Raw genomic sequence first — 15,051 nt, 5'->3', positions numbered from 1 at the left:
TAATATTTGTTCGGTGTGTTAGTGATCTTAATTATAATGATAACTGTATGTGACTATAATGATGATGGAGCCAAGTAAATAAAGACAATGAAATGTATTCACGAAAAATAAAAATTGAGTCATCTCAGAAATTACATCATTACGAACACATTCACAATTAAGCATGTAGCCTCTAAATTTTATTTTTACCATATATCCTATGAATTAGTTTTTATAATGCTAAAATTGCATTATCCAAACAGTGTTATTTATTACATTCAAATTCCAGTCAATATATTCAAATTATTAAGCTTTCGAAAATGAGCTGAATGCAATGCTAATAAACAGGAATTTAGTAGCTGACAATAGAGGAAACAGATTTTGAATTACAATGGCGCTCGTTGAGAGCTATTTGGTCTGGCAGTCAGATTACGCATACAGATGTCAACAAGCCCTCTATTTTAAAGCTTCTCAGAACAGATGGTTAACCAGTTTCGAGAAAACTGAAATATAGGAAGCCTCACTGATGCACCATGGACGAGGCAAAGTGCGGACTATTTGCATCCCACTCAGCAGTGCGCAAAGCGAAGTTACCACAACAAAGGGAAGTTATTGCTGTAATATAGGCAATATACAAAAACATGAATTGTTGAAGCAATGTGCTTTAATTCAACGATTTTGAGTTCAGTTTACAAAACGCTAAATTTAGGCCATCAGAAAGAATGTGAATCATGATGTAATTTTTTCCCCGCAACGCATGGAAATTAACAATTTGATGTAGAGATGAAGAACATTATCAGAAAATTATTGAAAAATTTCATTATTGAAAAATGGTCTTCTAAATGCTTAAATTTTTTTATTGCCTTTTTAGCAAAATATTGACTGATCAAAAAATCCGAAATAGAGAGGTAAAAATATTTCTAATTTCTTCTTGATCTCCCAAATCGCTATGCAGATATACATTTATAACGCTTAAAACCTGAAAAAACACATGTCTGCGATGTTATCTTCACAAGATAATTTGTAGTTGCTTTATTTTTATTTTTGGATATTTTTACGATGTTGCTTTAAAACTGCGATTTTTTTAAATCTATTTATTTTCGGCGATAATGTTTTATGCCATGATATTTTAGAACTGAGAAGTTTTCTCCTTGCTTCTTTTCTAAAATGATGTTTTATACGACGACGTTATTACCTTGCTTTGTTTTCTTCATTACGTTTTCGTCCGCTATGTTTTGGATGGTTCTGGTTTATTTAATTATGGCAAATCACTCCAGGAAAAATCTACCTAAGGGGAGGGATGCCCTCGTGGAGGACTTTCTAAGGGAAACTGGCGAATATATACGTTACACACGAAGAAAATCATGAAAACGCCTATGCAGCCACACATAATTCTGCGCCGTTTGTAATTTTTTTTCTATTTTATTTACAGGCATAAGCCCAGACTGGACATGCATAACAAAGTAATGGGCGCTGTTTCTCGTGTTGTTGATATACCCTATACGACCGTCTGGTGTGTGATGCATCGAATCCTCGCTTATTTTCCGTACAAAATCCTACTAGTGTTCAGCGGCTTTTCCTCCCGGCCGTTAGTAGGCCTCGGGGATGAATCGAAATATTTAAAAACATAAATAGAGTAGTACCTTTTACTTCAGCAAGTTGTAATTAGAAAAAAGAAAAAAAAAAGACGTCGCAACACTTCTCTTTGCGTTCGACGCATCATTCCATGCACAAGACAAACTCACTGAATAATTATTTAGAATCAGACATTTCTATTCATTTGAAACCTGTTTCACTATTTTTATAATGATGTAAATATAGGTTGTGGCATAAAAATTCTTGATTAAAAGTTCCAGATTTGCGGCTCTGGAACTTCAAAAACTATCTGGTAAGATCACGCCAAAGATTTTCTTCCAACTGTTGAATTTTGAGCCAACCTAATGCAAGAACTGACCAATCACAGCGAAATTGACATTCAGTCTTTAATTTCGCTGAGTCAGGACATATTTCACATTCTCTAATTATTCATGGGTGATGCCCAAGGAGTAACAGGTCTGGTTTTATTTGATTACGGCAAAGCCTCGAGGGCTATCTGCCTCCGGGGATGGATGGCTTCGTGGAAGACTTTCTAATGGAAACTGGCTCGTATACACGTTACACATGGGAAAATCCCGAAAACAGCCATGCAGTCAGTCCGTTCACGGAGATTCGAAAATATTCAGTTTTATGACAAAACAAAGACAAATTGAGCCAATAAACCCAAATGACAAAATGTCATTATTGACCATGGTAATATTCTTGCTAATAATACTTGTATGCATATATATTAGGGAAAAGATTAATAATTCTGATAGAGGTTGACATTCATAAATCTGGCAAACTCTGATGAGGATGCTGGTTTGGTAGAACTGTAATGGGACACCCAGTGTTTACAAAAAGTAATTTAGGTATAGTCCTACCACACTTCAATGTACAGAAAGCCCAAAAGATCACAGGGTTCACCGAGCTGTCGTGGCTCGGGCCCACCAGCGGCGAAGCGGTAAAGTCGCTGAAAATGGTAGTTCGGTCCGAGGTTCGAATCCCGCGAACGGGCTGGCTGCATGGGTATTTTCAAGGTTTTCCCCAAGTGTAACGTGTATATGAGCCAGTTTCCCTTAGAAAGACCTCCACGAAGGCATCCCTCCCCTTAGGCAGATAGTCCTCGAGGCTTTGCCGTAATTGAATAACCTAACCTAACCTGTCGTGGCTCGAAAGATTTGTTTCACCTCTCATCGACAGTCCCGAGACCTCCCGTGAACCAACCTCAGCATGCTTGAAAATGATGAATTTTTTATTGTTATATATGCTACATATCTTTAACAGTTAATGAATATCCCTACAGTCCTTTAAAGAAAAGTGGCCCACTAAGTATTCTGAAATAATAATAAATTTGCAATTTTAACACTAAATTTAAAGTAAATAAAATAATTCGCCAATTTCACGAAAATGTATCTAAATTAACTAAAACATTTTACAGAATTTAAACTCGACTAAAGGAAATGGTTCTTCAGAATTTTCAAAAAAATTCCTCAGAATTTTAATCATTACTGCAGTATTGGAAAGAAGGTAAATAGCAGATGATCTTTGAGGATGATCGTCTGCACGGCTGACTATAACAGCCTCCTCAGCAACAGGAACTGCTTCAGTTTGTAGAGAAAATTGTTGATGGCAGTGGCAGAACACCTGGTTGACTTGAAGTTGATGGTAGCGTATTCTCAAGTGTGAACACAGCTGTTGCTTCTTACTGTTTTCTTTTATATATATAAAAACATAAACGGCCCCTCCATAAAGCCGAGGTGCGTCAACCGAGTAAATTTGAAAATGCTCTTGAAATCAATGCCAGAAATCTAAAGGAACATAATTTTTTATGCCGGATTATTGTATGTGGATCTTGTATTTTATTTTAGATTTCCTGTGTAATATAGTATATATTGTAAAACTGCTTAATGGCTTTCTATGGGAACATTTCATTCATATATTCATATTCATTCGTTGATGGAAATTTGAAGTTTAAAATCGTAATACTGAGATTAAATTTGAATTTTCTACTACTTTTGCTAAAGGAAACTTTGTTTTTATTACAGAAACATATTCGAAATGAAACTGACAGAATTTTTACAAATTCTGGTTTAATCAAACCAGGCTGATAATAATAACAAATTTGCAAGTTTAATATATGATCCCAAATTAATCTCAGTTATCTCTCTAAACTTGTGGAGACATTAGGAATTCTGAAGCTGGACAGGTGGAAAAAGTGAGATGCCTTCGCCGGGACTCGAACCTGGATCTCTTGAATACATGTCCAGTGGGATACTTCTACACCACGAAAGCATGCTAGAATGGGGGAGAAAATATATTATCTCCCTCTTTTAAAGAGCGACTGAGGATTAGGTGAACCATTCGCCAAACCCCGGTAGCGAAGAATCATCATCGACCACCTTTTAGTTCGGGTGCCATTGTAGAGACTTTAAGGATTTTTGGAGACTCATGAAAAATGAGCAATGCGCTCGCCGGGACTCGAACCTTGACCTCTCGAATAAGCGCGGAGAATGCTACTATTACACCACTAAGATATGAAGAAAAGAGAGAGAAAATACTTTATAAGCTATCAAATAAATTTTGTAGACAAAAGTGGAGAATGTCTTTTAAACAGGGAAAACTGAATTCTATGTTTATATTAAAGATACTTAAAAACAGATTAGTATTAAATTATTAAAATCCTGTATAAAGCAATTCAAACAGATAATAATAATATAAATTCTCTTCTGGTTAGTTATGAAACTTTGGAAAAGAAACTCGAAATAAGGGTCTGAGTAATGCATTTTCAAAAATAAGTAACATATATTTTAACTTTTCAAACACTGAGTGTTAGGTAACATTTGCAGAGACATTATGTTAAAGCAGGAGTACATGAAAAATGTGCAATGCGCTCGCCGGTATTTGAACCTGGACCTCTCGAATACGCGCCAAATGTTTTCGCCAAGTACGCGCCAACCGTTACACCACGAAGGCATGCTGGAAGGAGGAAGAAAATACCACATACATTATTCGAAGTTCCAAAGTAAAAAATTTGCATTTGTAAGCCCAGAATACACGTGTCACTTCCACTCATTGAATTAATACTTAAACGCGATAAGAATTCGAAGCATATGCTCTCATTTTTAAATAAATAAATAGAAAATGCCTTAAGCAATAGAAAAATAATTTAATTCAAAAAGATATTACTTTCAGCAATTGGAAGCGTCTTTAAAAGAACAAGAAAATGATGCCAAACAGTCGGTTTTAAAAGAAAAGGTTACTAATCATTTCAGCTAACAATGCAACTTAATACATGCATCATTTTTGATTTATTCCACATTGCTTAACTATGCATCAAATTGAATATTTAATGAACAGTCGTTTCAAATTATGCTGAATGTGTCATTAGTATGTCAACTAAATTAAAATCTCCAGAAAGATTGAATCAAAGCTTAAATGCATTCAATTCCAATCTTATTTCAAGACGCCGGAGAGCAAATATTTTGAAACATTCGTACAGATATTCAAATTTAGGAACTTAATATAGTATATTAAATACATTAAGTATTATAGTAGAAAGATATTTTCTTGGCTGATGGGAATTAAGATTAGATTTCATATAAAAGCTAAGCTCCTAAAGAGATGATAGCCAAACAATGTAGTACTGAAATTTATATATTTTACTATTGTCGAGAGATAAGTAGCCAGTGTAAAATAATATTCTAAGAATACAAATAACTAAAATTTTTTATAGTTCAATGAATCAGATGCTTTATTTATGGTTAAGACATCCATATACTCGTAATTACTATATTCAACTTGGCAAGGTTTTCAAGGAAAGGTTTTAAAATTGTATTTGTAATTCTTCTATTATTATATAGATTATATAGTTCCTCTGTGGTCTGCTTAGTTAGTTTGGTTACAGCCGAAAACATCGCGGACGGAAACGTCGCGGAGAAAACAACGCAAGGAGAAAACGTCGTGATACAAAACATCGTGGGAGAAAACATCGCAGTCCTAAAATATCGTGGTGCAAAAAATCGTGGTCGAAAATAAAGCAGTTCAAAAACTTTTCAGTTTAAAAAAATCGTCGTCAAATATATCGTGAGAAGAAATAAAGAACCTACAAATCATCGCATGACGATAACATCGCATACATGCGCTTTTCAGATCGCATATGTAACTGACTTTCGTCATAACTAACAAATCGACATCCAAAACATTGGTTGCACGCTATGTTTACGACACTTAAAGAATAAACGGAAACAAAACAATTAGTAATTTTCATTAAAACAATATCAGATTAACAAATGTGAAAGAAAATAATTTGATCAAGAACTAAGCAATTTTTATAGAGGTAACCTCATGCAGTTATTTATCTTCCTTTTTCGAAGCATTTTTAGATTGCACTTTTCATAAAAAAAATATCACTTTATAAAAAAAAGCTTCATTCATTAATGAAGTTGCATTAATTTTCTACTCATTTTCAATTTTCAAATGCTTAAGTTTCCTTCTTATTTTTTCACCAAAAAGTTATTAATTTCTTCAAATATATGAAATATAGAAAAAAATCTCTCTTTCTTTCTTGAGCTCTATGATCTGCATACGAACATGCATTTACAACTTTCAAAACCTGAAAACGCATGTGTGCGATCTTATCCTCATGCAATGAATTGTAGGTACTTTATTTTTTACCACGCTATTTTTGACAACAATATTTTTAAACTGCAAAGTTTTTGAACCGCTTTATTTCGACCACGATATTTTATACCACGATGTTTAAAACTGCGATATTTTCTCCCGCGATGTTTTGTACCACGAAGTTTTCTCCTTGCGTTGTTTTTCCGCGACGTTTTCTTCCGCGATGTTTTTGCCCCGACGTTTTCGGCGGACACCGTTAGTTTGTCTATTTGATTTTCTATACGTAAATCTCCAGTATTTTTGAGGTTATATAAATTAGTCTAATGTAATACCATCGATACCTGGTTCTCTACTTTTATTTGCCATTTTAAATATGTCTTTAATTTCATTATGTGTAAAATAGACGTCATTCTGAGTTTTAATAATAGACTCAGCTTTTTTGTCTTATCGAAGCATGTTCTGCAGTATCTGCCAAATTATCATCTAGTGGAAAGTGATAGGAAATAATGTACACCACTGTTTCTTGGACATTCGTATTAAGTGAACCATCTTGTATTTTTATTTGATGAAACTGCAAAGGAGTGATGCTTTTTCCTTTTGTCAAGTTGTAGCGAGTGCTAAACGGTGACTCGGGAGAAAGAATTTTCTCAAAATTATTCCAAGAATTGAATTTACGAATATTACGCTCAAAAATCGCTTCTTCTCTTCAAATGATTGCATAGTCTATTTCTTTCCAAGTCGTTTCCAGTTTCACTCTATCTTCTTCTTACCCCTTACCTTTTCCTTTTGAACAGTTAATTCCTTTGTCCACCAAGGATGTAACTTAGGAAAGGTTCATTAAATTATATTTGTAATTTTACTATTAATATACAGATTGTATAATTCCTCTTCAGTCGGTGTAATTAATTTGTCTATTTGATTTTCTGTTCGTAAATCTCCAGTACTTTGGAAGTTAGTAAATAAACCTTCTCTTAAAGATATCCAATCCATTCGATACAGTTTCATTCTCTTTTTATTACTTCGCAAAATTAAGATATTATCTAATTAGAATGAAATAATCCGGTGGTCATTTACAATATCTTCCAACTTCGAGTTATTAATACATAAATCCTCATTCATTTTTAGCATAGCGAGATCTATTCATGACTGATATCGATTGGCTATGCATGTGGTTGGACTGTGGGGTCATTACACAAGGTAAAACCTGAGGCAGCCACAAAATTACACACCTGAATCCCTCTGAAGGAGAAAGTGCGGAGAAAGGTTCCAGAGAAGAAATTATGTTCAGTGATTAGGTAACAGGTGTCTGCATTGCACGTAAGTATTCTGTTGCTGATCAGTTTTTGAAATACAGCAATGTTGATTCATATGCTATACATACTTATTATTTAAGGATAGAAAGGGGAATTACTCAAAATAAGATGAAGATTAAAAAGGACTATTGCGAGTAACAATTAGGAGTTTGTCTTGTGAGTAACAATTAGGAGTTTTTGTCTTACATACGTATAATACTTAATAATTATTAAATATTGATCATTTATAATATTTAATTAAAATACTATCGAGTTTCAAAATTTCTCTTTTTTTGTTTAATTTTTATGATGTCTTCCAGAGATGATGAAATCAAATTGCACTCGCCATTTTCAAAGAATATTCGATAGTGGTCGAACAATTTGCTGCATAGAAGATTTTGTAAATTTTTCCATCACGTAAGTATGAAAAAATTCTGCTTAGTGAAAAAGTATCATTCCCCCCCTCTAACAACTGTTTGAGGAGGAGGAGGCGATAACACACTTCATAATTTTTTTTTTTTTTTTCCCTGGCGACGCTGTTCTTGAGAAGGAGGAGTAGCAGCAGCAGTAGTAATAATAAGTCAGAAATTAAATAAATATATATGTTTTTCATGTTATCATTAGAGTAAATTACGTCACTAATGCAAGAATTAGTGACACAATTTGAGAGAAATCTGTGAACAATTTTGTCATCTGTTATGTACAGAACTAACTACAATATGTTTAACAATTACAGTTCTGTCCCATTTCATTATTGATTGCAGTAGTTGTAACTTTGTTTATAAGGCAGAAGAAGACAAACATAGGTAAATATATTTTTTGTCGATTTTCATGGTCAGGAATCGCATGCGAATAAATTCTATAAGCTTATCTCAGAATATTAATTTCAAACCTACTATTACTGTTAGAAAGGCAAAAGAGCTTGATTACGAACTAAAATATTTCTTTGATGGTTTTTACGCATATGAAGCTCGTTAAAAACTTCTAATGTCGGAAACTAGCTAGACTCTGAAAGTTGATTTTACTACCATTGTTTCAATAACGGCAGATAGTACCTGTCAAGAGATGTCAAGGTAACTGGAAAGGTTTCACTTCAAAAGAAAACGGTTTTTCCACATAAGGAAATAGTTTTTAGACTGCAGGTTACAAAAAACTTCCATGTGATTTTCAAGTAAGCATCTTTAGTATGACAAAATGTTAGAAAAACTTAAAAAGCCAAAGTCTGGTGGTCAGTTTTTAGTGTGCTCTAGTATTGTGTAAAATGTAACAATTTCTAACAAGTATTCGTAGCCGCAGAGTCAACTTTCTGATAAGCACGTTGTACATGTTGTATTGTAGTATTTGCCATTTTATTTCAGTGTATGTACAGTATTTCATTAAGTGTGCTGTATAATATGTTTTCTATTAGCGTGGAGTATAATAGTTAGTTTAATGTTATATAATGGTAAGTAAGTGTGATGTATAATAGTAGTCTTGAACCAGACTTTCTTGGTTGTAGAACTTCGTAAATATGTATTGAAATGTATTGTTGGATTTAATGTTTTGAATTGACTCAGCATCCTAGCTCTGCTACAATATATTATCTTCCTAATTTTCACTGTGATTTTCCCCAAAGGTTATTGTTTAGTGTTCTTTTGACTAGTTTTAGCGTTCTAATACAGCGTCATGTACAGAATTGTCTATTTTTCCTGATACGCGCATTGTATATGGTGTGTTATATTTGTATAATCAGTTACACTGTGTCAGTCTGCTGTTCAGTATTCTAGTAATGTGTTGCATAATATGTTTTATAGTAATGTGTGGAACAATAGCAAATTTATAGTTGTATTATAGTGTCATGTATAACTGCAGGCTTGAAATTTCATTGTTAGTCTTGAATTTTATTGTTTGTTTTACCAAAACTACTTTTGTATCCATGCCGCTCTGTACTTCTCAGCATTTTCTTATAAATCTATGCAATTAAGAATGTCCATATGTATCTAAGATAGTCCTTTGTATCCCTTATTTAGATGTGACTCTGTAACCATTTTTTTAAAAAAAAATTTAGACTCAATAAATGCCGTTACGGCTTCTGAAAGGCGGACATCATAATGCAAAGGCTAGTTCCCAGACGCTTATTTCCAAACCCTACCCCACTTTTGAATTTTTGACGTCATGGAAAAATCGACTAGTTTCGCCTGGATGGTAATTCTTGAGCATGCGCTGAAGGGCGAGAAGTAATATAAATGGAACTTTGGCTTGCACTTTTAAACTGTATTAAGTATACAGTCTGAAAGTGCATTCGTTTATGTAATTTCATAATTTGAATGTTTCTGTAATAGGAAAACTTCATTCAGATAAAATTTAATTTATTATCTGGTTATAGGATTATACGAAATGCTGAATACTGTAGGTATTATCGTAATCTTCACGTAACCTTTCACATTGGATTTTGCTTTATCATTGTAAAATATATTGTAGTATAAAGATTAAATCAAAGCAAATTACTTTGTTAGAGATGTGAATGTTCTAAATGAATTTTCTTTTTATTACTTATTATTTATTTTCGCTTTGAAAACACTTCATATTTGACAAATAATTATCTCCGCTGAAAATGTTTTATTTGTTTAAAAACTGTATGTCAATAATGTAATGAAAACTCTCTAATCTAGCGCTTCGTAGATCAATATGACAACGAATTCAAAATGTTTTTAAAACAGTTCTTTAATATTCAGTTTGTATTAGATGCAACTAAATGACACAGAGAAAAAAATATTTCAATAAAAAAGTTCTCCATGTTAATTCAATAGCAAAATTATTTCTATTTCAGTGAGAAATTCACTTTCAATGCTTATATAACAGAGAAATGTAACATAAGCATTTTGTAAGCTTTAAAATATAAGCTAAAAGTTTACTATACAATAATTTACTATACACATCAGATTTTTTTTCCATTAATTAGCAACTTAAACAACTTATTGCAGCTTACCTTGAAAGAACGCTTCTATCAATAGGTCTCTGGTAACGTTTCCATGAAACTGTAAGGGGACTTTCACCGTGAGCATCGCAACTCAAAACTACTTCCTGGTGTTCTTTGACAGTTTTCACTTCAAAACTCTGGTTGAAACGAGGAGGAACTGCACTTGGGATTCATGAAAATAAAAGAGAAACATGCACATGGTCAGAAAGAGAAGTTTTGATATTAGGTAGTACATATTATTGAATGACAAATGTTTTTAGAGTCATCAGTCGAAAGTCATGTTATCAGTCACATATTTGAAAATTCAATTACAGTGTACATATAAAGAGAAATAAACTTCTATATAACTCAACATTTTCCGGAATTAACAAACTTATTCAAAATTCATTTAACGGTAGTTCTTGAAATTTTTTTGTTTTATGCTAAAATCTGTTATCAGATCTATTACTTTTTTTGAAATTAGCTGAGCTAAGATCTGTCAGCTTACATGTCATCGTGCAAGGATTTCGAAACCAACAATTGCTTTCCTGACACTGGGATAAATATTCATTAAGAATTTAACTGCAGATTATGCAAATGCTGTGGTGTTTTATTTTCAACTTCTAGAGTCAACTTGTGTGGATTTTGTTGAAGCAGAAGTCATAAAAATAGAGCAAAGCCCTAGCCGAGACTCAAACCACGGACCTCTCGATATGCACCCAGTGTGCTGACTATTACACCACGAAGGCATGGAAAATACCATATATACCCCCCTTTTAAAGGGCGACTGGGCATTAGGGGATCCAATCGCCAAATCCTGGCGGTGGAGGAGTGGTATATTGTGGTGGTGGAGAATCATAATCCACCACCTTTTTTAGTTCAGGCGCCACTGTAAACTCATTAGGATTTTCTTGAAGCAGGAAAAAAGTCAAATTTATTTTAATATAGTGAAGAAATCCAGAGTAGAATATATATTCTAAAAAACACAGTTCTATACGTTACATTAAAAATAGAGTTGTTTCTCCCTTGTAATGATAAATTCATTTGTTACATCTAGTAAATATATCTCCTGCCCAACTGTTTTAAGTAAGAAAGACAGTAACTTGTTACGCAATTCAAACAATCTTGACAATGCTTTTCCTGAATGCTCACTTTAAAATCCTCACTAAACATGCAGGACATAATGTCTCTCTAAATGTATGAGTATCACCATTACATACCAAGTAGCAATTCACGCGATGGGATGCCTTTATTGCAATTTTGTTTTTAGTTCGGGGAATTTTTTTCCACTTTAAGAAAGTTACTATTGACAAATTAGAGAACTTATATTCTTTCTAAAAGCACAATTCTTTTCGAAACCAGCATTATTACGTATACTGATTTATTGACCATAGATATTACTTCAGTTTTTTTTAATATAGGGCTTGTTTTACAAAAAAAAATATTTTTCCAAATTCTTGGAAATTGAGTCCCCCCCCCCAGTTCATGCATTGCTGTTTAGATTTTATTTACAAAATTTTATTTTTAATCTTTTTTCTAAATGATGAACAGTCATTAAATTAAAAACTTTATAAATCTGATTATAAATGGAATATTAATTTTTATGTTCTTTTATTTTATTGCCTTTAGCAGAATTTCGCAAAAAGTGTTCGGCGAAAAATTATGAAAGTGAAATTAAAGAGAGAATTAAAAAAAATTAGAGAATTAATGGATATTGCCATATTTTAAAAAAACTCTTTAGAAGAATTTTAAAGCAAAATGGTTTAAATTGCGAGCTTAATAAAGTATTAATATAGCACATCAGATAGTTTGCGTTGCTAATGAATGCATGGAGAATGCATTTGCCACTCTTATTTAAGTTAATAATTGTTCATCATTTAGACAAAAGGTTAAAAATAAAATTTTGCAAATGAAGGATAAACAGCAAAGCACAGGAGGCGGAACTCAGATTTTCCAAGAAGAAGGGAAAGTACTTCTTTTGCAACTCAAGCCCTATATAAAGTTTGTGCGTTTGTTTGTTCGCTAATAACTCAGTCACTACTATAGCATTCGTCACCAGACTTTCTACAATTCTTTTCTGGGTCCTGGAAAAGGTCGACATCCATTTTTTTCCCCCAAAAAAAAGTTAAAATTAGAGATATTAATTAAAATCTCTGAAAACATTAATATTCCATTTCATTTTTCAGAGTCCCAACACTCGCACGCTGGAGATAAAAGTCTGCTTCATTTTGAGAAGTGTTCCCACTATTCGCTTTCAAATCGTAAAGTTTATTAATAAAAAATTCCAGAGAAGCATTGCAGCGGTATCGTTCTCTCTGTTGTTAGATACATTACTCTCAATCTTTTGAGAGTAATGTATCTTCTTCTCATCGTTTGGGCGCTAGGATTTTTTTCAATCTTTTTTTTTTTTTTTTAATTTAATTTATTTATTTATTTTGAGTTTACTATGAGCAATAATTTAATAGATTACGTCTTTCCTTCATGTAAGACCAAAGATTTTACAAAAGCCCAATAAATATATGACAGTTGTGTCAGGATTAGCATCCGCATGTAGACATTTGGCAAGTCCAGAAAATCCACGGCAGTTAATTTTTTAGGCAGAGTCCTCCTTTCTTTACTTTACTCGTATCTAACTTCTTAACAGTCTTTTGATTGCTTCTTTGCTTAATTTTAAATAGTTCCTAACAGAATACTCTTTCCACGAACAACAATATCCAAGGTTACATGTAGACTTTATGAGGCTCTTGGCCGTCTATTCGGCTGCGTTCTCGGAGCAGTGTGGAGCAGAGAGTAGATGGTTTTTGCCAGGAAGATAACACACTGTAGGGCTAAGACCAGGTCAGTGGTCTTCCTTGGTGGCGCTCACTCACTCACTCTCAATGTAACTTAACTGGCATCGGGTACTTCCGCTAGCATTAAAATAATTGAAGTAAAATCTATAGTATCATACTAATGCAGGTTTCGAAGCAAATGGTGATTTTAGAAAGACAGTAAATTCTATTACCTTATCAACAAATATGCAGTAATTTACACTTGAGAATAATACAAAAAACTTAGTAATAAAAGCTTGCAAGATATGTGAAAGGTTTCAGATTTTAAATTACGACCAAAGGGGCGTTTTTTTAACGTTTTGTGTGTTATTTTCATTTATTAAATATCGTGTTCTACGTACACAAACCATAAAATTCAGGTTAAAAGCAATATCGAAGATAATTTTAGAATGAGCATAACTTGAGAAATTCCGATACACAGTCTCAAGCGCTAGAGATAATTCCCCCCGGCGTAAAGTGTTGTTTGCTCTGAAATCGTTTAGTCTTTTAATCAAAAATTCGTTGAAGTAATACAAAATATGAAATCACTAATAAAACAAATTTCAAATTCAAATTAGGGCTTTCACATGCCTATATTCTATGGAAGAATACGTTATTCAAATTTTGATGGCTCTAGGTACCGTTGATTTATCAGCATGCGTGAAATGTATATACATTCATGTAGATTCTTCATTATTTCATTTCTTTAAATATAATATAGGGCGATAATATTTAATGGCAACAATTAGAAAAGTGAAACAAAACTATCGACGCAAAATGCCAAAACGGAATTACAGTCCTTCTGGACAAAGTGCCCCTTTTAGCTTAAAAAAAAAAAAAAAAAAAAAAAAAAAAATTGTTGAGGAGCAGGCGTACTAGAAATACCTTTCTCTTGGATACCTTAGCATAATTTGAATCTGAGAGTGGTTAAAATGTGCGCATGCAGTAAAAGCGCTGAAAGCTAGTAATTCGTTCGGGGTTCGAGTCCCGGCGTTTTCGTGGTTTTCTGTATTGCAACGTGCATACGAGCCAGTTTCCCTTAAAATGTCCTTCACAGAACATCCTTCCCTTTCAATGTAGTGCCAAAGGAGCACGTAATAAATTTAAAAAAAAAATGGCGAATTGTCTTTGATCAAAAGACATCCTCATAACGTTTCGATTTTGTGCTCTGATATTTAAATTCAAAGTGAAACCAAGAGATACTAAGGTCTTTACTCTTTTTGAATATATAATAATATTTGAGTTTAATGGCAAACATAAAGCAGCTTTTTAAAGTAATGTAGCCGTTTTCTTGAAAATATGCGACAACCATATAGCAGCCACTATAGGAAAAAAAATAAATACAGATAAAATAAAATAATAAATAAATAAATAAATAAATAAAATTAAAAAAATTTAAAAAAAAAATAAGAATTGGAAAATGAATAATTGAGATTACTCACAAAGGCAGTTATTAAGACTTTAAATCTAAGAAGCGTGGCAGAGATTTTTGCTAACAACAATTATTGGGAATTTTACAACGGATAACCAATGTAAATGCGTGAAAGCTGTATAAACCTCAACAGGATTCATTCATTCTTTTATGGGAAATAGAAAATTACAGTTATTAATTTTAAATAATAGATACGTGACTTTTACTCTACTTTTACACATAAAACTTTTTCCATATCTTTGAAAATCTAAAATGCTGGTCTCTTAAAAATATAAATACCGTATTTCTTTGATAGCAACATTTAACCGATCGTTAAGTTAGATATTTGAAAAAAGTCAGAAAAGCACGCATTTTTATATGTAATTGATAAGAACATAGGTATTTTTTATCACTTTCTATGTT

General features: G+C 32.8%; 1 protein-coding gene and 1 long non-coding RNA gene across 9 annotated transcripts in view; one reads left to right on the top strand and one right to left on the bottom strand.

Annotated features, from left to right (window-relative positions):
* LOC118192095 (cell adhesion molecule Dscam1-like) overlaps positions 1 to 15,051 on the bottom strand; it is a 1,228,438-nt gene that overhangs the window by 462,206 nt on the left and 751,181 nt on the right. For all 5 annotated transcript variants that reach the window (XM_085823258.1, XM_085823260.1, XM_085823262.1 and 2 more), the window contains exon 12: positions 10,438 to 10,585. In XM_085823258.1, coding sequence (XP_085679384.1) covers positions 10,438 to 10,585 — 148 coding nt within the window. The remainder of the gene's footprint in view (positions 1 to 10,437; positions 10,586 to 15,051) is intronic.
* Positions 1 to 15,051, top strand: part of LOC146995306 (uncharacterized) — a 170,746-nt gene that overhangs the window by 52,733 nt on the left and 102,962 nt on the right. For 2 of the 4 annotated variants that reach the window (XR_015042938.1, XR_015042936.1), the window contains exon 2: positions 7,790 to 7,886. This is a non-coding gene — a long non-coding RNA (uncharacterized LOC146995306). Of the gene's footprint in view, positions 1 to 7,302; positions 7,495 to 7,789; positions 7,887 to 10,462; positions 10,600 to 15,051 lie in introns of those variants that run through there. The other 2 variants (XR_015042939.1, XR_015042937.1) reach the window with 2 other exon arrangements.

The sequence above is a fragment of the Stegodyphus dumicola genome, chromosome 9, assembly GCF_044657685.1.
Source record: "Stegodyphus dumicola isolate Sdum_Otavi_A_Nest chromosome 9, ASM4465768v1".
NCBI lineage: Eukaryota > Metazoa > Arthropoda > Arachnida > Araneae > Eresidae > Stegodyphus > Stegodyphus dumicola.
The sequence above is the reverse complement of the archived record's forward strand: the minus strand, read 5'-3'. Positions and strand labels throughout refer to the sequence as shown.